The sequence below is a fragment of the Martes martes genome, assembly GCF_963455335.1.
Source record: "Martes martes genome assembly, chromosome: 15".
In the NCBI taxonomy this organism is placed as follows: Eukaryota; Metazoa; Chordata; class Mammalia; order Carnivora; family Mustelidae; genus Martes; species Martes martes.
The window spans coordinates 13,990,065-14,014,482 of NC_137903.1; the positions used below are offsets into that span (position 1 = coordinate 13,990,065).

Below are 24,418 nucleotides of genomic sequence, written 5' to 3' on the forward strand. Positions count from 1 at the left end.
TTCTAAGAGCTCACCTTGTTCTTTGAACATTCCTTTTGAACAGATATCCTCTGTGTCTTGTTTTGTGGGTGCAGTTTATTTTCTTGTGTCTCTAAGGGTGACGTTTGTGTGAGGCACAGGGCAATTTGTGAAGTTGTAATAACCATAAGGAGAGAAAGACTTACTCGAGTTTAATTTTGGTTACAAGTTTTATTAAGTGCAAGACAAAAAATTCTTCACCTTCCTTATTTATATGTATTTTTCTGCGTTGCTGTCTTCAAAGCCATTTTCTTTCTAGTATTTTCAGTATGGTCTTGACTTTTCTTACCCCCTTTGGATGAGTGACTGCACTTCCCTTTCTCAACTTACAGGAAACATAAAGCTTAGAGAAGAGAACTGTAATGCATTAAATCAATAAATTTGGGGATCATTTATCTGAAACACAGCAGACAGGTAAGAAAAGATAAATGCACCAGTGGTCTGCCCTTGATGACTCCCAGCCGAGCCTCGGAAGCTCGTGGAGACCCCGTGCTCTTCAGGTGGGCGTGTCTCACCGGAGCTCGGCACCATTCTTCCAGCCTGTGGAGGGTAGTACATGTCACCCTCAGCTCCGCCGGGGAGTTTTCAACACCTCTGTATCCGGATTTCAGGCCCTTATTTACCGAGGCCACTAACTATAATGCACTTTCTCTCTCTCTCTTTCTTTCTCTCTTTCAAATTTTATTTATTTGTCAGAGAGAGCATAAGAAAGGGGAGCAGCAGAGGCAGAGGGAGAAACAGGCTCCCTATTGAGCAAAGAGCCTGACACAGGACTCAATCCAAGGACCCTGGAATCATGACCCGCCTGAGCCAAAGGCAGAGGCTTAATGCCTGAGCCACCCAGGCATCCCCTTTTGACTGATTCTTAAACAGATAATGTAAACTAATATAAACAAACTCTAATTATAAACAGTGCTATAATGTCATCTCATTGATCCAAATGGTGTTAGTCTTACACATCTTCCTTTTAGTCTGTTGCTTCACTTTTATTCCCTGGGGGAGACTTACCATACAGCAGGTCTGTCAGATATCAAGTGGTGTGAAAAACTTTTCATCAGAATGTTATCCTCTTATATTCATTTTGTGTTCTCCCAAGATTTTGCCTTGCACTGCTTGAAGTTGCGTGTTTCCTGGCTTGTATTCATCCGTGTTGCCCATACCTTACTGATTATTCCCATCTGATTCTTCCGTTTCATTAGTCCCTGAGGTTCTGTTTTCTGGTCCTTCTTCCATTTCTTCAGAATTCTCTATCCATTTTCCTACTGTGGCGTTTTGTCTGAGGCTTCTTGTGTATTATTTCTCATCTAATATTGAATGAGTATCTCCTTGTGTGCCTGAAAACCTATGAAAACAAATAAAAACTTAGGGAAACACAAAATTATTTCAAGAAGTAAATGCATGAAAGCATCCTGGATTGTAATTTTTAAAAACCGCTTCTTATTACCTATCACTGTCGATATTTAATAATTAACAGGCATAATTTTTGAGTGGTCATTGCATGTACTAGATTATTAGCCAAAGTGAAACACACACACATATTCATCCTCACACACTCAGCTCAACCTTTGGGCATTGCATCTGAGTGTTTTATAAAAACAGTGGTGACATCTAAATTTATTTCTTCAACCCATATCTTTCTCTTAAATTCCAGACTTTTTTCTTAAAGATTTTATTTATTTATTTGACAGACAGAGATTACAAGTAGGCAGAGAGAGGGGGGAAGCAGGCTCCCCGCTGAGCAGAGAGCCCAATGCTCGTTCCCAGGACCCTGGGATCATGACCTGAGCCAAAGGCAGAGGCTTAACCCACTGAGCCACCCAGGGGCCCCTTAAATTCCGGACTTGATATCCAGATCTTCCATTTTTTTTTTCCAAGTCTTCCATGTTTTTATCTTAGTAGTCAAATATAATTTTATACTTCTCAAAGTTAGGAAGTTCTTTTCCTCTGCCTTCATCTCAAACTCCAATTCAATAATTTCATATTGTTTCTCATGTCATAACCTTTGGTTAGTATCAGAAAGTTCAGTATAGTTTCCCAAATTGAAAGGCAGTAAAGCATGCATTAAGTGATGCCTGATTCTAAGGGATGTGCCATTCTTGAAAATGTCTTACTTTTTTAAATACCTCTTTATATTTATGATTAGTCTTTACTATTCTAAGAATCCATATAAAAAGATTGATAGTTTGACAAAAATTGACAGCAATTTTATTGAATTATTTAGATCATGTCATGCCTTTCCTTTTGGATCTGGTATCTTTTTTTTTTTTTTTTTTAAATCTGCTGTACTTCTTTGCTTAAATGACTTTTGTCATTTACACTTGGGAGGCACAAAGGCTAAACCATCCAGCTGTCTGATATGTAATTTGAAATTAAGTAAAAATGCTTTTATTGTTGATGTTATTCAATTCTGTTTAATATTTAAAATGTCTTTTAACATTTTAAAAGTAGCTCAGTGGGTGAAGTGTCCGCCTTTGGTTCAGGTCATGGTCTCAGGGTTCCGGGATCCAGCCCTCTGTCGGGCTCCTGGCTCAGCAGGGAGCCTACTGCTCCCTCTCCTCCCGTTCATGCTCTCTGTCACTATTTTGCTCTCTCTCTCTCTCTCTCTCTCTCAAATAAATAAATAAATAAATAGTTGTTTGTTTTTTTTTTAAATGAGGGAATATAAATTTTAAAAGATAATAATAATAAATAAAATGTCTTTTAAAAACGTGTTATTTCACTTTTTCTTAGTTCGTAGTAGCATTACATTTTTCATCTACTTAGTGTCAAATAATTTAATTACCCCTGGATACTGTGTGTTCTGTTTCTTATGTTAGCAATTAATAGTGAGGAAGAAGAAATCGACCTCTTTTTTTTTTTTTTTTTTTTGCTGTCATCTTGCCTATTAGTAGTAAAGAGTCTCCTAAAATGAAAAAAATGACAGTAGATTTCATCAGAGAATCAAAACAAATCCCATCACATTGACATACAAACACATTCATGTCAGTCTTCTTCCGTCAGGTTAGAAGAACATTTCTATTTACTTTAATACAGAGCATATTCATTTTTATATGATGATACAAATCATTGTGTTGTGTTGCGGCTTTAACAAATAAAATTAAAGCTGTTTTTTATTTGATCTTCTAAAGATCCAGAGATGTTCAAGGATTGAGTTTACTTAGTCTTCCCCGTAGTGTCATCTGTTATTGGAGAAGGAGATCTAATTTGCAACAGATACAGAACTATTTGTCATTTTGCAGGTTTGCCAAAAATAAATGAAACTATTAATTACTACATTTTTGAGCAGCTGTTAATAAATTGGGACAAGATAACTGTTCATTATAGAGTACTGGTTAATGACATGGACTATATTGGTTCACTGTTGCTTTTCACAGAAATGTATCAACAAGATTAAACCTATTAACAAAAGTAAGTGAAGCTTTATGTAAATTTTTAAGATGAGAAATTACCTACCCTATGTTAACAAATTTGCCATTTTAAAACAAATCCTTTGTCATATTAAACTAATGATTCAGTACCATATTTTAAAACAACTTATACCACTTAACATTCATGTTTTATATACTTTATGTTTATATGTCCAAAATAATGGCTTGAAACTGCTTTTAAATAGTAATTTTAAAAGTAAAATGTCTAGTGTGTTATTGTTCTACTTTCTAAACCTAATATTAGCATTAAATTTCATTGTCTTAAAAAAGTTTACCCAATCTTCCAGATAGAAAATATCTTAAAAAAAAAGAAAGAGAAAGAAAATGTCTTTTAGATTTTTAAATTCATTCATACATATGCATGAATAAAGACATAGACTATATTTACATATTCCCTTTAACATGAATGTGTACATTCTATATTTGTTTAATTGGAATATATTTAATTGCATCTGTGTTCTAATTTTAAAAGTTTTTAACAGCTTCTAGGTATGGATTTTATAGTAGCGTAATTAGAAATATACCACATATACAACATAAAATGGTTTTTAAGGAATTTAATCTATTTTATACTATATGACCAAATTATTGTATTAAAAAAAGGAAGTATTCTCAAATTGCCACTTCGCATGCCTCCTGTCCCTTGGGCATCTAGAAATTCTGACCTTCCTTTCCAAATTTTTAAACTAACCGTTATAGGAAGTTATTTTAAATTTTGACTATACTAAATAAAATTACTTACCAGCCAGTTAGAATTTTGAGAGATTGCTTTTCGGGGTAATATGAATAACCCACACAGACCAAAAAAAAAGGGGGGGGGTTGCCATTTGGAAATATGTAATGTATCCAGTGTGTGGTAATTAAAAAAGCAATCAAGTTCTGGTAAAACATTCATGACAATGTCTTTTCTTTAAATCTGGTAGCTCAGTTAGATATTTTCACATGACTAAATGCATGCACAGCCTCTCCCCTCCAGAACAGCAGTGGAATTTGGCCATGGTCACTAATAATGGAAAATAGCACATGAAAGCCTTTCCAGTAAATTTGGCTTGTGGAGTCCATTTCCTTCAGACAGGTGTCTGTTTCACAGCTGGCTCTCTCCAAATTGGTCCTGTGATTAAATGGACGTGGACACAAAACTAACCTTTAACTCCCAGAGATGGCTCCCCTAGGCAGTGATAGAGGTCCACCGGCAGGACCATGTATTAACAACAGCTGTATCCCCACTGCTGCCCAGGTTATAACTTCATCAGGGGTACATCTGAGGATCTCATCATCCGATGCATATAGGTGCCAGAACACTCCCCAAAACATCAAGCATTCCTAATTTATTAGGTAAAGAATTGCTGTAAAAGTTAGTATTTTAAACTAGCAATACAATAAACCAGCAACACAATAAACAATAGCTCCTACTTGATAATTTGTACCTTGCAGCCTGGAGAATAAACCTCGTAAATTCATCAGCCGCATTGACAACGCTTTGAATTTAAAAAATACTATTTTGTGTCCATAGAAAACCGATTATACGAACTCTTGAACTTTGACATATGTAACTGCTCATAATATGACAGGGATCATCCTGCAGTCTAAAACAGTTACTGCATATATAAATAGTTGCTATATAAGCATAAATTATGTAATAATTTATAAAAATTTTCAAATATTAAACACTTAACTGTCACTTGTTGTAGTTGATTTTAATTACCTTTCAATTAGGAGGCAATTTAAAAATAAATCTAAAAGTCACAAAATGATGTCTTGTAGAGTTAGAGCTATGTTTTTAAAAGAATCCACTTCTTTATAATCAGAATTTTTCCTTGCCCTTTCTCTTCAGAAATATTTTTCATCACTCTGTAGTGATTTGTTTGTATACCAAGATATTGTTGGGAATTTACTTTGTTTATTTCATATACTTCTGATCAATTCCAACTCATGCCCAATTATATTACACTAAATTAACATAATTCAACAGATGTTGATATTTAAATGTTTTCTGGCATTCAAATCTTGGACAGCTGTCTTTGAGCTTGGGGAAAAGGCAAACATTTAGAGTTAAATGCTGAACATATGCTTAAATTACTAATTAGAAAGATGGAATAAAAACTATGCATTATCCTTTCTAAGGACAATAAACCTCAGATAGGGATTTCTGTAATCTTTTTACATCAAGTTACAGTCCAGAGGTGTACTCATACTAAAAAAACATCAGACTCCATGGATAACTTAATTTAATTTCAAATTTGATCACTTAAAAATTATGGAGAGTGTCACTAGGATTTGAACATCTAAAATGACTTTATACTGGCAGTTTTAAGAGTTGAAAAGATGCTTTTCGCTTACAATGTCAGGATGGTAAAAGCAGTTTTTAATAATATTTTATTATGGAAAATCTATCATATGCAGAAATACAGAGAAAAATATAAACTCAGTGTGTCTCTCAGCTGGCTTAGATCAGGGTATGGCCAACCTGGTTTCATGTATATCCCCACCCAGCCCTTCCTCCAACCCCAAAGCCCATCTACCATATGACTTCAACTGAAACCTAACAGTATGTTCTAAAAAATAATAGCCTCTCTTAAAAAAAAAAAAAAAAGAAGAAGCCACAGTACCATTACCACATCTATTAAAAGAGCAATAATTCGTTAATACATGTTATTTCTTAACATATGTTAATATATACAATTGATATTCACATTTCTTCAGTTATTTTATAATGTTTTATTTTATACGTTGTTTGGATTTGGATCCAAATAAGGTCTGTCTCTTATAATGGGTTGACATACATCTCTTTTAAAATGATCCCTTTAATTTATAAATATGCCCTCCCCCAGACTTTGTTTCTCCTTGAAAGGTTTTGATTGCGGAAATCAGATTGTTTGTTCTATGAAGTTTGTCACCTCGGAGAAGTGTTGCTGATTTTATCCCCACTGGTCATGGCACATACTCCTCTTGTCCCTCCCTCCTGTAATTGGTATTTAAATCTAGAGAATTTATTAGATTCAGGTTGTTTCATTTGTTTTGTTTTGCTTTGTTTGGGCCAAGACTCTTTCAGAGATGGTATCTTTTCTATTTTTCTCACTTCCATGTCTCTTTCTGTGATTGATTAGCCATAATGATCCCAAATTCACTCAGTAAGGGTTACAGAATGGTGATATGTTAATTCTGTCATTTCACTTTTGTTTATTGGTTGGGTTACTTCTGTTAAAAATTTCCCCCACTCCAGCTACTTGATTACTTCAAGGCACAGATCGTGTAGGAAATGAAAGATAAAAATACTTGACCACTTCCCTTGGTTATCAGTTTTCAGAATTAATTGGTTCCTTATATTTGCCAGAGGTGAACAGTGAAACTTAATTCTTTTTTTTCTTTAACTCATTTATTTTAAACATATTTGATGTGTTTCAGTTCATTAGTTATTATTCTAATTGATGTTAAAATTGGCCCATCTTTGGGCAATGGAAGATTGTTTATATTGGTTCCTGAGTCTGTTTCCTTTCTACTGGATTTTCTTTGCTTTCTTCCTTGCCATCTGGTATGTTTACATTTTCAAGGCTACCTTGCACCTTTTCTAGCCTAGACCAAGAATCTGCCATTTCTTTAAGAAGGGAAATAGTTTCGGAAACTACAATCTGGATGTTAGACCTATCATTATTTCTAGCCCTTTTTAATGGAATGCATTAGGATTTTTTTTTTTTAACATGTTCACTCATACTAATAGTCTTGACTCAAATTCAGACTTCGGTATTTTTGTACTTTCCATTATTGTTTATAATCTCTTTTTTCAACATTGAAAATACTACCTCTCAATGACACCATATAATTAACAGTTGTCCCTTGAACAATGTGGGAAGGTTAGGAGCACCCACCCACACCCCGTGTGGTCTGAATTTCTTTGGTGACTTTTCATTCCCCAAAAACCTACTGATGGCCTACTGTTGACCAGAAGCTTTACTGATAACATAAACACTAGATTAACGCATACTTCGTGTGCTATATGTATTATATACTGTATTCCTACAATAATGTAAGCTAAAGAAAAAATGTTACTAAGAAAATGATAAGGAAGAGGCACCTGGGTGTCTCAGTTAGTTGAGTGTCCAGCTCTTGGTTTCGGCTCAGGTCATCATCTCAGGGTCATGTCCTCTGGGGTAGTGAGATCAAGCCCAGAGTGGGGCTCCGTGCTCAGTGCAGAGTCTGCTTGAGATTCTTCTCCCTCCTTCTCCCCTCCCTTCTGCCCATCCCCCTGCTCACGTTCTCTCTCAATCTTTCTCTCACTAAAATAAATAAATAAAGTCTTGTAAAAAAATCATAAGGATGAGAAAATACATTGATGGTACTTTACTGTATTTATTGGAAGAATTCCTTGTATAAGTGAACCCGTGCAGTTCAAACCCATGTTCAAGGGTGAGCAGTATTCCTTTTATCTAACCAATCGTACACACAGCAGTCTCAGAATCACCATATCATCATGACCATCAAATAAAATAATTTGTAAGAACAGCCTAAAATTTTTCCTTTTCCTATTTGTTTTATAATTCTTATATATTTCACAAGGAATATGTAGTCAATTCCTGTATGTAGTCAATTTCAAGCCTCTTAAGGGGCCCCTGGGTGGCTCAGTCAGTTAAGTGTCTGCCTTTGGCTCAGGTCATGATCCAAGGGTCATGGGATGGAGCCTGCTCAGCAGGGAGTCTGCCTCTCTCTCTCTCTGCCCCTCCCCACTGTTTTGTTTCTCTCTCTCCCTCAAGTAAATAAATAAAATATTTTTAAAAATAAGTAAAGTCACTTGAAATAGTTTCTAAGTGTAGGCATACCAATTTGTAATTAGGTTCTTTAGTTTCATGTTAATATTCAGAGACTTCTCCTTAAAAATATATTTAATTTTGTTATATAATGACATAAACATCATTACAGGTTCTATAATCAAATCTCCACCAGAAAAAGAAAAAAAATCATTTTCAAAGAGATCTAACCTCTATCCTCCTCAACGGGAGGCAGGTAGCTGTTGTTCTGTTTTGTTCTATTTATGGTTTATCCTTCCATTGGCTTTTTTTTTTTTTCCTGTTTGAAAATAAGCAGATCTATCTTTCTTCCTTTCTATGTTTCCTTTTCCTTGCTCTTACTTGCACTCTGGTACAACATTTTACATTTTAGAAGACTTTTTTTTTTTCCTAATAATTATCTTTACATTAATACGTTGGGCAGGAGAGGCTGTTTGCTATTGGTTCCCTACTAGGACCTATCCTGAAGTCAGCTAGTAACCTCTTTTGCCCTTCTCATTCCTCTCCCAAGCACTGGATATAAAGTCAATGATACTCTGCTAATACCTATAGGCCAGTCAGCAAACTCATTCTATCTTCCTATATACTTTTCATTTCTCCCCCCTTTGTGATACTGGTACTCTGTGTACATTCCCCGAGGCATTGAACCATCCATCCTATGCTGTCTTCTTAGTTTCAGTTTTAGTTTTGGTTCTAGTTCTGTTCATTTGGTATAAATTCAGCAAATAAATATAATGTTGATGATCCCCATCACATCTGCCGTCAGTGTTTCTCTGTTCTTTTTGTTTTCCTCTGGAAGGGCTCGTGGAACAGTGTTCCTTGAGTTCCATGACCTGTTCATGTAAAAGTCACTTTGGCCAGATTTACAATCCATAGTTCCTGTCTTCTTTCCTCAATAAATAGGTTCCTGCATTGTCTGTATAAAACATTTATTTTCAGTGTCTGCTAAAGTCTGGTTTCCTTTCATGTTTCAGTGACTTCTTTTTGCCTGGATGCTCAATGATATTTTCTTTCTCTGTAAAGCCCAAGAGCTAGAATAGACTGTATTCTGGTATGGTCATTCAAGATGTTTTTTCCCAAGGATGAAGTATGCTCTTTCTGAAGATAGTTGTTGTTATTCTTGAAATAAATTTTAAGATTTCCTCCAGTTACAGTTTTTCATATTTATCTTGTTTCATTGCTTTGGTTTTGCTTCAAAAGTTTCTCTTATACATATACTGGATCTTTTTTGCCTGTCTTTCGTAGTATTACTTACATGATCCTTTTTCTCTTTTCTTTTATTTTGAATGTTTTTATACTTGGTAGCCTGTGTTTCATTACCTTCTATTCTCCTCCATGCTCTTTATTTTCTTATATTTTGGTCTAGTTTCATTTCTGGAATTTATTTATTTTTTTATTTTCTTTCTACTTGTTTTCTGGATGCTTTCATCTCTCTTTGGCTAGCTGTTGTTAGGCGGGTTGGGTTATGCTATATAGATTCAGAAACAAGAATGCCACTGCCACCATATTCCCAGAATATTCCAGGACTTCTTCATAACCTGCTTAATTTTTAAGGGTGGAAATAAGTGATTGGAGTGATACCTGGTCAGGGCTGCATTTCTCTATTGACAGATCTAGTGAGTCATGATTTTCTAGTCTTCTAGTAAAGTAATGTTTATGTTTCTTTTAACGATGATGCTTCATACACTACTTCCACACACCTTTAAATACTTTTTTTTTTACCAAGTGTATAAAAGCCACTGGTCTAGGTGATGTGTTTGGAACCCACATATTGTGTACAATCTCTGCATTCCAGAATCTTATATCCTACTCAGGAAAACCTGGACTCCATCCATGATTCATTTTAGTCTCTCACTCTTGTGCCCTTCACTCAGTCTCCATAAAATAGCCAGAATGACATTTGGAAAACCCAAATCTATTTGTGTGTACTTAAAAAATTTTAATGGCTCCTTATGCACTGTTCCTAGGTTGTAAATTGGTACAGCAACTATGGAAAACACAGTATGGAAGATCCTCAAAAAATTCAAAACAGAGCCTTCATATGATCCAGCAAGTCCATTTCTGGGAATATATCCAAAAGAAATAAAAACACTAACTCCAAAAGATATCTGCACCCCCATATTCATTGAAACGTTTTTTACACTAGGCAAGACATGGAAACAACCTAAGTACCCATCAGTGGATAAATCGATCAAGATGGTGTGTGTGTGTGTGTATGTGTGGTGTGTGTGTGTGTGTGTGTGTGTGTGTGTGTGTAATGGATTATTTAGCCATAGGGGAGGAAAAAAGAGCAAGTCCTACTATCACTTGAGACAACATGGATGGACCTTCAAGGTATTATGCTAATTGAAATAAACAGAGAAAATACTTTATGATCTCACTTAAATGTGAAATTAAAAAGGGGGAAAAAAACAAGATCAGATTTATAGTTACCAAAGGCAGAGGGTGGGGAAGGGGAAATTGGAAGAAGGTGGTCAAAAGATAACAAGCTTCCAGTTATAAGATAAATAAGTACTAGGGATGGAAGGTACAGCGTGATGACCACAGCTAACACAGCTATATGACACATAGGGAAGTTGTTAAGACAGTATATCCTACCAATCTCATCACAAGGAGAAAGGGGTTTTTTTTTTCCCCTTTTTTCTTTCTTTCTTTGTTTTCTTTTTATTGTAACTATATGAAAAGATGGATGTTAGCTGAACCTACTATAATCACTTCGGAATGTATATAAATCAAACCATCATTTTGTACACCTTAAACTAATATAAGTATGTATGTCAGTTATTTCTCAATAAAACTGTAAAAAACAAACAAATAGATGGAAACACACAAACACATAAATTCTTAATGGCTTCCCATTGCCTTTAGGATCAAGTCCTAAATGTGGCTTGCAGGGTCTTTCTCGGTCTACACCTCTTGATTCCAGCCTCAATCTCCAAATACTCCCTACCTTGAATGCTACAAACCAACTGCAATGCTCTTGTTTTCATTCTTCAAATAAACTCTGCCCTCTCTGTGGTAGAATTTAAGATTCATAAAAAAGATATAAAGTACAGTGGGAAATCAGCTTGACAACCTCTGATTTGGTATATCATGTTCTGTTGTATTTGCATACATGACACATTTGTATGTTTATAGAATATATTTAGACCTTATTAGCTAATGATAAATCTGTTATATTTCCCCATTAGTACTCTAAAAACAAAATGTGTTCTGGTTCCCAGAGTTTCTCTACTTCTTTGGGCTTATGATTGGGGCAAGAAGGCGACAGAATCAATACAGTGTTCAGTTTACCATAAACAAACTCTCTTTGTCTGTGGGGAATTATAGTCAAGACTTACCAAGAGCATGCAGCGAGCCACACATTCAGCCCTCACATCAATTCTTTGAGATCAGTTCCACTACTACCTCCATTTCTCAGATGACAAAGGCAAGGCATAAAAATTAAGTAGCTTGCCTAGGTTTGCCCAGGTTGTTAAATGGGGAAGCAGCAATGAAACTTCATCTCTTGGCTTCAGAGTCCACACTTTTAACCACTGTGCTGTATCACCTCCCCAGGTAAGTGGCTATGCAGTTAAGAAGGATCAAAGACAGGGAATTTAAAGTTTACTACCTAAAATTGAAGAAAAAAATTCCCCATCATTTTTCTGGTTAAATACCAAAATAGCTGAGATCCCCTGAGTGTTAACAATGCATTTATTTCATCTCATTTAATTTCCAAAATTACCCTCTGAAATAGATACTGTTATTTTTCCCATTTTGCATGTGAGGAAAGAGAGAGAGATGCAGTTGCTTTCTCAGCTCAAATGCCAGGTAATTTACATGGTAGTGTCTTTTTCCTCAAGTCTTATTCCTAAGACATACAAAAATGAACTCGACCATCTTCTTAAATCTGCTGTCTCGTCTTTAAGCAAAACTGTTGACTCTTCTAAAATAGTAATTTTAAACATTTTAGATTATTTGTGCATTATGTAACAGAGAAAGTGGCAACATTTTGAAACCATGACTAAAACGATTGGTATTAATTTGGCATTCAGTGTCTGAAATTTAAAAAACACAGAGGCCTGCAAGTTTTTTAAAGAAATGCAATGTAAATGAGAAAAAGAGTAAATGTTTGTAAATGTAAATGAGAAAATGAGAAAAAACTTCATTCTTATTTGAAGTTAATTTTTGGTAGGCTATTTCTTCATCAACATTTAAAGACAATAGACCTTCCAAATATAAAGAGTGGTAGACCTGAATTACCAAACTAAGAAAGGATGTTTGGTCAAAGATCTTGATGGCATAACTGATTCTGAGTATAAGCTAATACATTCCAACTTTGCAGGTATTCAAGTTGAATAGAACTAGGAGAATCCTGAAATAATACTCCTTCTCTTGATCACTGAACATTTAGTGTTCATGTAGTCAGCACAAGCCCCCGATAGCTTCCCTAGCTATTAGAGTATATTTCACAGTCTAGGAAACATTTGCTAACAAGTGTGTAAAAGTTTTATGTACATATTGTTCATTCGTCTGCCAAAAACTATCATGGAAGAGAAGGCACCGAAAGCATTCTTTTCATAAAGTTACACTTAGCAACTTAGCAAAACGCAAAATTATGTAAAAAGGGAAACACTTTAGCATTAGATGCCGCCTAGACTTTAAGAGCTGACTTACATATATACAAGTTTGATTTTGCACATACTTCCATTCCGAAGCCCAAGATAGGAACTGAATTCGTTTTGTGATTTTCTATTCCCATAAGTAAGCATTTATTTATTACAGAAATCGGAACCTCAATAAAGATATTGATTATCATAAAAACAAGTTACTATCAAAACTCTGGCATGCCTTGTTAAATTTTATTCAATAATGATTTAATAAGTGCCTGTTGTTGGCAAGGCTTATAAGTGCTGAGGGAAATCTACTTAAAAGAAATAAATCAGATGTGGGCCCCACTGCGTTCAAGGAATCTACAGTCTAAATAGAGTATTGGTTCATGTAGATATATAGCTGTAGCTTAAAGTAAAAATCATTGTTTTCTCCAAGGAGTGAGAGATTATTCTGACAATGGCAGTCAGATAAGGCTGCCTAAAAGGGGTGGCATTTCAGCTGAGTCATAGATTCCCAATTGAATTCCACCAATAAACAATAATTTAACCTAAATTCAAGTAAGTTTGCATCTAGTGGCAATGCTGTCTGACATATTCCAGGGTAGAAATAACTCCCTACATCTTTCAGAACTTTAAGACATTCCAGCCTATTATTAAAATATCCAGTGTTTATTACCTCCTCAGTGTGGAGGTGAAAGTGGCAACCACATCTGCCTTTGCTCTTTAGTGGTTGTACTCTACAGATGTTCGTTACGGCAGGTAGAATTAGGACATTAGTCTCAGTCCCCTTTCAACAAGTCATCATGGGACAATTTACAGAATATCAAAACTGAGCTCAATCTTGAGCCTGTATCTGCCAGCTCAGCCGTGCAAATAAATTGTAAACTCTGTTGAATGAACAGAGCCTCTCAACTTCAAAAGCTACCTTGGAAATGGATCTCCATGTGACTCCATCTCAGGCCAGTAGCTTCCTAATCATAGCTACAAAACTATCCAAAGCTACTTCTACCAAGTATTAGGGACAGACTTTTTTCCCACTGAATTCAACTATTGATTTAGTTAATAAAGTGATTAATTCAGTCCAACAGGCATTTCATTCCTTTTTTTCTAGAGAATTTAAAATAATGGTGAATGGACAGATTTATTGAACTTATTAAAATTTGATGTGTGCAGGGAGGTGACTTCTCTCCCCGTGTCTCCATATGTTCTCACTCCCGTCTTGTTGAGTTGCTCATAGAGCCCCAAAGATGGCATGTGGTACACACGCTTCAAGGTAGTCGTGCCTCTTTAGATGTCTTCTCTCACCAAGGGGCCAGGAATGCCTTGCACTCTGGTTTGGAATTCTCTTTGAATATTGAGTTGAAATCATTTTCCCACATGATCGGTAGACTTTAACCCCTAGAAAATGAAAGCCATATCTTTTTTATTTCCCAATCCTGTTTTATGGCATAGGGCATGGCATGCATTACATTTTCAGTAGACATTTATTAAATGGAGTATAATAAACTAAGTTGAATGAGGCAGTATGGTATAGGGGAAAAAATGATTCTTTAGAGGCATGAATTCCTTGGCTCAAATAGAATAACTTCATTTCTGTTTATGTGATCTTTGACAAGTAACAGTTTCTCTGGACCTTAGTTTCCTCAGACCTATCATGGGTTTTTGTGAGGATTAAAGAAGATAAAGTATGTGAAAATACTTAGCATAATACCCCATATGTATTGACACTGAATATGTTTGGATGTTCCTGGTAATTCAGTAATAAATTCTAAGATTTAAGAAACTAACATGTATTCAAACTAATAAAAAAATAATAACATATTTTCTGCTCTGCCCCTTTAATTCCATCATTCTCTGATGCTGGTGAAAGAAAGAAACTCAGCACATCCATTCCGAAATATTCCCTAAGAACTGCACTTATTAAAGCTTGGCTTAGAGTCAGAAATAGTGAATAGATTATAGTAGGAAGTCAATTTAACAAACATACAAGTATTATATACTACACTGGAGAAAGTGGATACAAAAATGAGTAATGCATGGACTTCCTCAAAAAAGTTAGGAATATTATTAAGAACACTCCATAGCTTTATTAATGGACATTATAAATGCCAACCATAGCATCTTAAGAAATACTATATGGTGTCATAATCAGAGAGAATGTGGTGTTATATCTGAATCTGTGTCTGAATTGATAGTTCTTCTTTGTAAGATGCAAGATGTCATTGGGATCAACATCCGAATTTTTTAAATGTAGACACATATCCTCTTGCATTTAATGGAGATATTCAAAATAATTGTGTTTGTTTTGCATAATTTTTAATCCCTCCTAAGACTTAACACTAGCTTTGTTATATCATTTTTTCAAGGAAATTGGAATAAATTTATTGTTGAAACTGTAACTAATTGTCATTGATAAACAGATTCCAGAAATACATAGTTTTTGTAGGAATTGAAGAAATTAAATCAATATCAGTTTACTAAGTGCCTACTATTTCCTAGGTACTATGGTGTGAAGAATAAAAGAATACTCCAAGATGCCTCAAATATCTTAGATTCTGCTTGGAGAGACAATATCCAAATTTGAACTCAGGCGAAATGAATTTTCCTGTTTCCCCAAAGAGGTGGTCTGCTACCATAACCTTATGGACTTATTACACTGTATAGTAATTTCTCTTCCTTGTGTTTCCGGCATTAGGCTATAAGCCCCTTGATGGTAGGAGCCATATTTGTGTTTTCTTAGCATCTAATAGAATACCTGATCAAGTTTTGTTAATTGTTAAATGAATGTTTTTGAATAAATTTAAGAAACACTTCAAGGAAGAAGTGTTATCACAAAAAATGCATGATTAATTGCCAAATGAAATGTTGAGGCAACAGTTTTTACAATAGTTTAATTTGTTTTAATTCAGTAAATATTTATTGTGCCTCTAATATATGACAGAAGCCAAGTTAGATTCTGTGAAATTGCACGTGGTTCTTGGCCTTAAGTTGTTCCAGTGTTTTTAGCTGACAGTTGCCTCTAATCTGAAAACAAGTTAAGCCAGACCATATGATATATGTAACAACAGACAGAAACACAGATTGCTATGAAATGTAGAGGAAAAGTTCTTAGAAGGTGAGTAAGGTTAGGGAAGTTTAAAAACAAGAAAGAACATTTAGATTTGAGGACTCTGGGAGAACTGTGAAGGGTGAAAGATTAAGTTCTCAAGGATGGTGGAAATTAGGAAACATAAAGAGGAAATTTTCTCAAGTGGGTAGAATAGGTTGCTCCAGTGTTAGGTCATGTACACGGCCTTGGTGACCAGCAGTTCCTTAAAAATATCTGTAGGACTTGGACAGATATGGGAAGCATGGAAGCCAAGATGTAACAGCGGTTCTCCCAAAGAGATTTTTTGAAACCTTATGAATAATTTGCTCTATGAAAGGTTTAATTCTCTTCTAGATGTGCGAATGTTCTCACCTAGATATGCTCAGAATGTTCTAGTGATTATCTCAGGATATCTACCTAAATGGAGTGAGACAGTCACCATCACCTTCTAGGTACCCTTTGTCTAGAATAATAAGGAGGTACAAAAAGAAGCAGCTTTTATAAGAGCTGTTTAGGGATATGGAAGTTGGGTTTAATAATTCACACAAAAGGAATGATAACATTAGAATAGCAGACTCTCGGGGCCTAAGATAAAGCATGAAACATACCACTTGGAGGAAGTAAGACTTCTTTGACATAGGAAATACCAAGTGGTGGCCAAGAGAAAATTTGAGGCAATGGGCTTCGAGTTGCAAGACTCTCCTGGGTTTTTATTGAGTTTTTTAAAGTGAAAAATGAGGACTTACTCTTACAGGCTATGACACATTTATAAACGCAAACAGAATCGAACACTAAAGAAAAATTAACTTTTTTATTAACTACCCAAAAAATACCTACTTGTTATTTAGAAATGATCCTAATTATATCCTTATTTTAGCACATTGATAGTGTTTAGATATAATGAGTTCATAATGTCTTTATTTGGTGTCTGTTTAGTGACACTACGCTATACCTTCTTTTGGTTATATTACGCCACAGAAGCCTCCTATCAGTTCCCCGGATCCCGCATAAATTACTTTTCTTTGCCCTTCTGTGAAGCATTCCCCAATCTGTGAAGTGGGGACGAAAGCCGCAATAATGTGGTAGCCAACAGTTACCGATTGCTTGCTCTGTGCAGGCACTGTGCCAAACGTTTGACACCAACGATTTCTAGATAAAATCTTCAGATAAACCTTTGAGGTAAGTACTAGTCTAACCACAGTTCTTGAAGGCAAACAGATTGAAGCAAACAGAGTTTAAGTAACATGCAGACTGGTAAAATCCTCTTCCAGCCTTGACAAATATGGCAACAAGTAGGCTTTTGAGAGAACAAGTTGGGAGAGAAATGGCGGTATCAGAGTGAACAGGTTGTGGGACCACATGCAAGTTCCCACCAGCTCCCCCATCACTCCCCCTTCCTCAGGACAGCTGAACCACTAGAACGCTGCTCCGAGGAGCCAGAACGTCCTTGAATGGCTGGGCAGTGCGGCCCGACCCTGAGTTCTTCAGAGGCCTCCTGATGCAGCCTTCCCTCCCTCACACTTGCCGCCCACACTGGGGGCTACGGAGGGAAGTGCTTATCAGCACACACCGCGGCACAGAAGAAACTCAGAGTAACGTTAGCTCTGGCCACAGCCACTGGTTAGTGTAGCAGGCTAAAGCAGATTGGGAAGAAGTAGGTCTGGACTCGAACTCTGACAGGGCGGAGGGGCACTGACAGGATAAATTCATCGGCTTTTGAGAAGAACCGCACACTGGCAGGCCAGGTTGCTGTCGGAGGGGTCACGTTCAGACCATAGCTAATTGGATGTTAATGGACACAGCGTCAAGATGTCCCAGCCCAGGTGGGCAGTGAGCAGAGAAAGGGGACAGGGGCAGCTGATGCTTGGGCTAGGGTCTGCCAGCAGCATTGGAGACTGCCTCAGTCACCAGGTTGCCCTTCAGGGCCAGACCTTCGCATTTGGGGAGATCCAGGAAAGACCTAAATCCAAAGAACTAAGGTACTGGGAGGCTTATGACTGGTAGGTAAGTCCAGAATAAAGCAAGGGCTCAGCTCCTGGGACACAAGTCCTAAGTTCAGTGCACTGTTTTAAAACTTAAACTCTGACTTTCTTAAGTCAGGGTTAGTCCAGGGAGAGGGGAAATGGACTCGAGGCAGAACACGAAGTCAGATGACCAAAGCCATAGAAAGAGAAGGCACCAGAATCACGTAGGGTGTGATCCACAAGACTAGATGCAAAGCGTGCTTCATGCACAAGAAGGGGCTTAGAAAGAAACACCATTAAAAACCAGGACTTCATGCAATGTTCATAGTTAAGAAATACTTAGACTAAATGACTAAATGGTAGTTAATGCTTCATGTGTGTTTTAGTACAACAGAAAAAGACATACTGCTGTTAACACCTTCGGTTTAGTATGTTGAGACATGGGGACATCAAAGGAGAGGAGAGGGTCATTTGGATCTAGAAGAGGAAGTTCCCAACGGAGCTGGGTTTTCCAGCCCCGAGACTTCTCTCCGCCACCAGATTCCTCCTCCAGTGACACCGCAGACCTGATTCATTTCTGTGCAGCTGATGCCCTGTCCATGCTTGTATTTTTCTAACTGACAATGAGTGTTCTTGCCAAATGCCAGGGCCCATAGTCACATCTGTTTGTCTCTCCTCTGAAGCTTGTCTGAGGCTGCTTGGGAACACATTTTATCCAGGGGGCAACTTTAACTAGGCCTAATTCTCTGAAAAGCCTCTGTTTGTAAGTGCATACGATGAAGGGACAAGTCCTTCCTCTTTTCGCTTTAATATTATTGTGTTTGACACTGCCTGCTTCTGTCCCTGTCAGCCCATGTCGAAAGCCACGTTTTCAGGCAAGATGGTTTTCACTAGGATTTTTGTTTGTTTGTTTTCCCTTTTTGTTTTTTCCTGTTTTTTGTTGTGGTGGTTTTTTTCCTCCAGATAAAATGCCCAGTTTCCTATCACCACACCATTTAAAAGGATGAGGGGATAAACCAAGTGAAGTGTGTTTCAAAAGCAAAACAAAATGAAGACTTCTTTCGGAGTTCTGCTTTTCTAATATTTAATAGGAAAATCTTCAGAATCAGTACATGGGAAACTACGTTTCACATCATAACTAAGTGACAATACTTAACTAATCCAAAACAAAAACGGCATTATTTCTTGATCCTTTCCACTTAAGGATATGTTTATTTACCTTTAATAGTAAAGGTGTGAGTAATTATAAAGTTATTAGGCTTTGATTTGTCTCCCCTCTTCTCCACTGCAGGCAAATACTGTTAACGGAAACAAATACACTGGTGTAGTTGATTGGTAATTTCCTTGCAGCGCCTTACCAAAAAATCTTAACATTATTTTTTAATAACTTCGGGTCTGTTCATAAGACAGCGCATTATCCTTTTTCAAAACACCATACACACACACACACACACACTCACACACACACAAAGCCAACTATCACCTTGAATAGTAATCTAAGTATTCTGCTTTGCAAAAACAAATGACTCATTTAGACTGAAGCATCAAGGCTTCCTTTGAGACACTCATTGATTTTAAATTAAAAAATAACTGCTATGTTTTACATTAGGAGTGACAACAAATAACAGAGTAGACCTTACTCGATGTTATTCGTAGCAACTTCATTGCACCTGTCTGAAGGAAAAGGGGGATGGACAAGCCTGAATGGGGTAATCTTACTGATCAATAATCCAGATCTCGGAATGCACTGTAGCAGATAGTCAATTTCTGATAGAATTACTGAAATGCAGCCAGCTGTTTTTCTTATGGCTCAGGTCTTTGGGTTCAATGTACTGACTTTATTAACTTGAACTTTATTCTCCTTGAATGTTTGTCTGTCTCTTTTCCTTTATGCGGCTCTGCTAGGAGTGGAGGAGGGGAGTTGAGTGGAGATGTTATATTCCATTTATTCTGTACAGATGCCTGAAAGGGAATTTTTGGTCCAGCAGATGAGAAAAGAGGTTTAAAAGAGGGATTGTTACTGAGATTTGTTTTTCACCGTGTTTGTAAACAGGCCTTCCTAATAAGTCTTAATAGTATTAAAAAAAAAAAAAGATAAAGTCTTAAAGGCAATATTGACTTTGGAGAATTATTTTTCAAGCAATGAGAAGACTCTGATTAGATTCCATTAGTACCGGAACAGCGGAAGTGGAAGCCAGCAATGTTAATAGTCACAGTGGGTACTTACGATGTGTCAGACCCTCACGTATTTCTTCTAATTATTTCCAAAAATGTATTTCTTAAAGAGAAGGACCCTCCTGACTAATTTTTTTTTTTTTTACCTTAGTTTGAGATTTAAATGTGTCTGAAAGTAATAAAACCTGCCATTGGGCTTTTTTGGGTTTTTGTTTTGTTTTGCTTTTTCGTTTTGTTTTGTTTTTTTTTTTTTTAAATAATCCAGAATCAGGACTTTTCATGGGCTGCCTGCCCACTTCCTCTCTCAGATAGACCAACACAAAGAAGTTCCATGATACGGCAGCATCATGTTATTCTCAACCATAACAGAGAGGAGTGACGGGAAGCAGTATGTGTCTGGATTTTGCAAACCTAGTTGCCCTGCATCTCATCAGTTTCAACCCTGGCCAACCCTGCGCTCTACCAGCGTCCCAGGATTCTAACCTGCCCAACCGTCTCTTCCTGCCTAATGATCTTTAATGACTCCATGTCAGCTATGAAATCCAGACACCTTCACGGCCATATGTGACATATATGGCCCGTAATCCAGCCCCAGCATCTTCTTCCTTCAAATTATATAGTCCCTTCTCGAAAGATTGCTCCCCAGACATCTCGGACCAGAACAAACTTTATTGTTTAAAATACTTTCAGCAGAGGGATGCCTAGCTAGCTCAGTCAGTAGTAGAGCATGAGACTCTCAATCTCGGTGTTGTGAGTTCAAGCCCCATGTTGGGTATAGAGATTATTTAAAAATAAAATAAAATAAATACTTTGAGCAACAGGTATAGAAATCCTAACCAACAATGGCTTAAACTAAGGATATTTATTATATTTCAAAATGAGGATCAGAAGTAGATGGTCCATGGGTTGGTGTTTACAGTTCAATAACAAAAGGGCCATGCCTCAGAATTCGGATTCCCACTTTATTTCCATTTCCAGAATGTTCCCTTCTCCTCCTCCTCAGCTATTGCTGATATCCGAGCCTGTCTGGTATACACTCTGCAGAGTCAATGTTGCTGCAGTCTTTTGCTAGGAGAGGTTTCCAGAGGGATCACAGATGTCAAAGGATAATATTGTACAAAAAGGTAAAATCATGACTCTGTCACAGGTATAAAATGAGTAGGTATTTGAGATACTGTTTAACTCATGAGTTAATGAGGGAACCAAGCAGATCTTTTAAGGAGTTCAAAGAAGGAGTCAAAGAAACACAGATTTGTAAGGAGTAAGGAGTGTAGATGTGAACGGGCAGATGAATGCAGAACTGACTTCTTCTCCACAGGAGGGAAGATTGTCCTTCCTCAGGACAATTCATTTGTATCTCTATAGACAGGAATTATTTCCCATTGCTCTCAGGCATCCATAACTTTGAGTTGTTGTAAACTAGCTTCCATAGAATCAGAGTCTGATAACAAGAAGAATATGCTCTAAAAGTGTAGTTTTCCACTAAGGCACAAGTATTTCCCTACAAAAGAAAAAAGGTATATTCAACACCACATGTTTCAAATTGTTATAAGGCCTCAATAATATAATCTCTAGTGGTAGCCAGTAAAGTTGGTGTTGCCCACCACTGCCACCACTGTCCCTAAGTATTTCATGCACTCATGACTTAATCTCCCCACTCAGACTGTAAATTCCTACAATAATAGGAAACGAACATTCCACATCCTTTGTATCGTCCATCTCTTCTTTCCTGCTCTCTTGACTGTCACCACCTCTGTGGGATCTTACGCTAAGTCAGAATAGAAACTAATAAATGCTTGCTGAATAAGTGAATTCATTGATTTTGTATAAAAAGGGTGTGTCGTCTTTGAAATTATTGTAGTTTTTTTTTTTAAGTAATCTAATAGTTTTTAAATAGTAAATGGGATCGGGGCACCTGGGTGGCTCAATGGGTTAAAGCCTCTGCCTTCAGCTCAGGTCATGATCCCAGGGGCCTAGGATTGAGCCCCACATCAGGCTCTCTGCTAGGCGGGGAGCCTGCTTCCCTTCCTCTCACTCTGCCTCTCTCTGCCTACTTGTGATCTCTCTCTCTGTCAAATCTGTCAAATATCTGTCAAATAAATAAATAAAATCTTCAAAAATAAAAAAAAGTAAATGGGATCATAACCATTCATTTTTTATTTATTTATTTATTGGTTTTGGCATTGGAGCCAGGACTACACCTCAAAACCCAGACAGTTTTGCATGTCTAAAAAGATTTTGATGTGTGTGTGTGTGTGTGTGTGTGTGTGTGTGTTTGTATTTCTGCAAAGTTAGTCACTACCTGAATGAACTAATTTTTTAAAGTATTTTAATGAGTGTATATATTTATTCTCTAATAGAGAAACAGTATGCACTCAATACAAAAGGAAAAGAAAACTAGACAAATGTCTATTGCTATTACCTACATTGATAGATTTTCACAATGCATTTATTTGATTGTGGATCAGCCAGATCATTATTGTACTTTACTTTGTACCTTATAGGTAGAACCTATAAGTAAATTTTACTTCCCAGTAAAATTGCTGCCCAGTTTTTCATTATATTTAAATACCTGAGAGTATGTGTATAAATATATATCTTGGTTTTTACCTGAATCAGTTTTTTCCTTTTAAATTTTTCCTCTAATAATCTGGGTGTGTAGGGGAGAAAATAATTTTTCTCTGTCTTTCAAGATTCTTCTAGCTGGATTAAGAATCAAATTGACAGATTAACAGGAGGAAATCAAATTAAATTCTGTACATACAGGGAACCCACACAAACATAAGATTCTAAAGACAATGAGGCAAAAGGAGATATATATGTCATCCTGAACTAAGGAGAAGGGAAATAGGAGTCTGGAACTTAAAGGGAAGGAATACAATTCATGAGAACTTGAAAAGGAACAAATGTTTGGTGAACGAAGTTTGTCGGTCTATTCAGAAACAACTGGATATAGAGAAGACTGACCCAGCAGGCCTTGCTAGGTTAAATAAGAAACTTCAGGATACTACCAGATACCTCTGTGAATTACTAAAGGAACATGTGCTATAATAAACATGCATCATTTATTTCTGCTTCATGATCCCCAGATACTATCCCAACCCCACATCAGGGATTATTATCCAGGAAATGAACAGAGTCCTTTTATAGCTTGAAATGTTTGAAGACTTTTAAATCCTTTCCATCTCTGTGTTATTTTTTTCTTGATTTCCAATTGGGCCATTTCTAATTTTTCCAAAACTTTTTAATTTAGGAGTCCATGATTAGGCAAAATAATTCAGTTCTAACTAATTTCAAGAATAGCAGAAAGTCTGCTTCTCAGTTCTTATATATCTTGTCTTTATAAATATAACCCAGTATCATGTTGGCATATTTAGGGACAGAAGACCAGCATTAACACATTCAAAATTATGCTTCCTCACCTAGCTAATAAACAATTAACTAAAGAATTCTAGTCATACAAATTATGAGAGAGAACATCACTATTTCCTTCTGTCTGTTTAAAATGTTTTAAGAAAATTCACTGCCACATAATATCCTAAAAGAAATTGATCATACTTTTCCTGTAATAAATGTTGCTCTGACAGTAAAGCATTAGTAACCAATTGATAACCTAGCAACAATATTGTGATCTCTTTAGATAATTAATCTTAGCTATTTTCCTGTCAGAAGCAACAGTGCTTGATTTTATGTTGAGCTAGAAAGATTGCCAGTTTTGAAAATTAAAAAGCATTCCTTTTATATTATTCATTCCAGTAACAATTTATGATGGCGCATTTAGCTGCTGAACGCTTGTCAACAAACGTAATTATGTTTCGATATAAACAAGATTGGTGGTTTTACTATGCCGCTCCATCTTTGTTGAGAATGTTTTGATTTAGGTTCAGATTATACAAGCTGTGTATTTATGTGTCATTTTTTTTCCTCCTTTGTTAATAGTTTTTTCTGATAATTACTTGTAGGCAAACAAGCATGCATTTAGGATCCTTATGCACAGGAGATATCAAACGGAGAAGAAAAGCTGCACCTTTGCCTGGACCTACTACAGCAGGTAAAGCAAAAAGGGGTTGGGCCAGAACACAAAAATAAAGTTCATAAGTCATCGACAGGAAAATACAGATAATTCTAAATCACTTACACTGAAGAAGAGGCACAGTTTACAAGCAACTATTAAATCATTTGCATTTGGTGTCAGGGTATGTTGCATGTTCCTTGTGTAGATTTTTCAGGCAGCCAATCAATAAAATATTTGCTACACACCGGCCCGAATGCAAGACTCTATGTGAGGTATTAAAAGGGTACAGAAACTTCAAAAGCTGTGTCTTTGGCCTTCGGAAACTTATAGACTGGTTGGGACAACAAGGCATAA

General features: G+C 36.5%; 1 protein-coding gene across 1 annotated transcript in view; it reads left to right on the forward strand.

Moving 5' to 3' along the window:
* GPATCH2 (G-patch domain containing 2) overlaps positions 1-24,418 on the forward strand; it is a gene marked incomplete at its 3' end in the record, with an annotated part of 167,530 nt that overhangs the window by 131,068 nt on the left and 12,044 nt on the right. Inside the window, exon 9 of the mRNA XM_080825116.1 lies at positions 24,012-24,100. Coding sequence (XP_080681242.1) covers positions 24,012-24,100 — 89 coding nt within the window. The remainder of the gene's footprint in view (positions 1-24,011; positions 24,101-24,418) is intronic.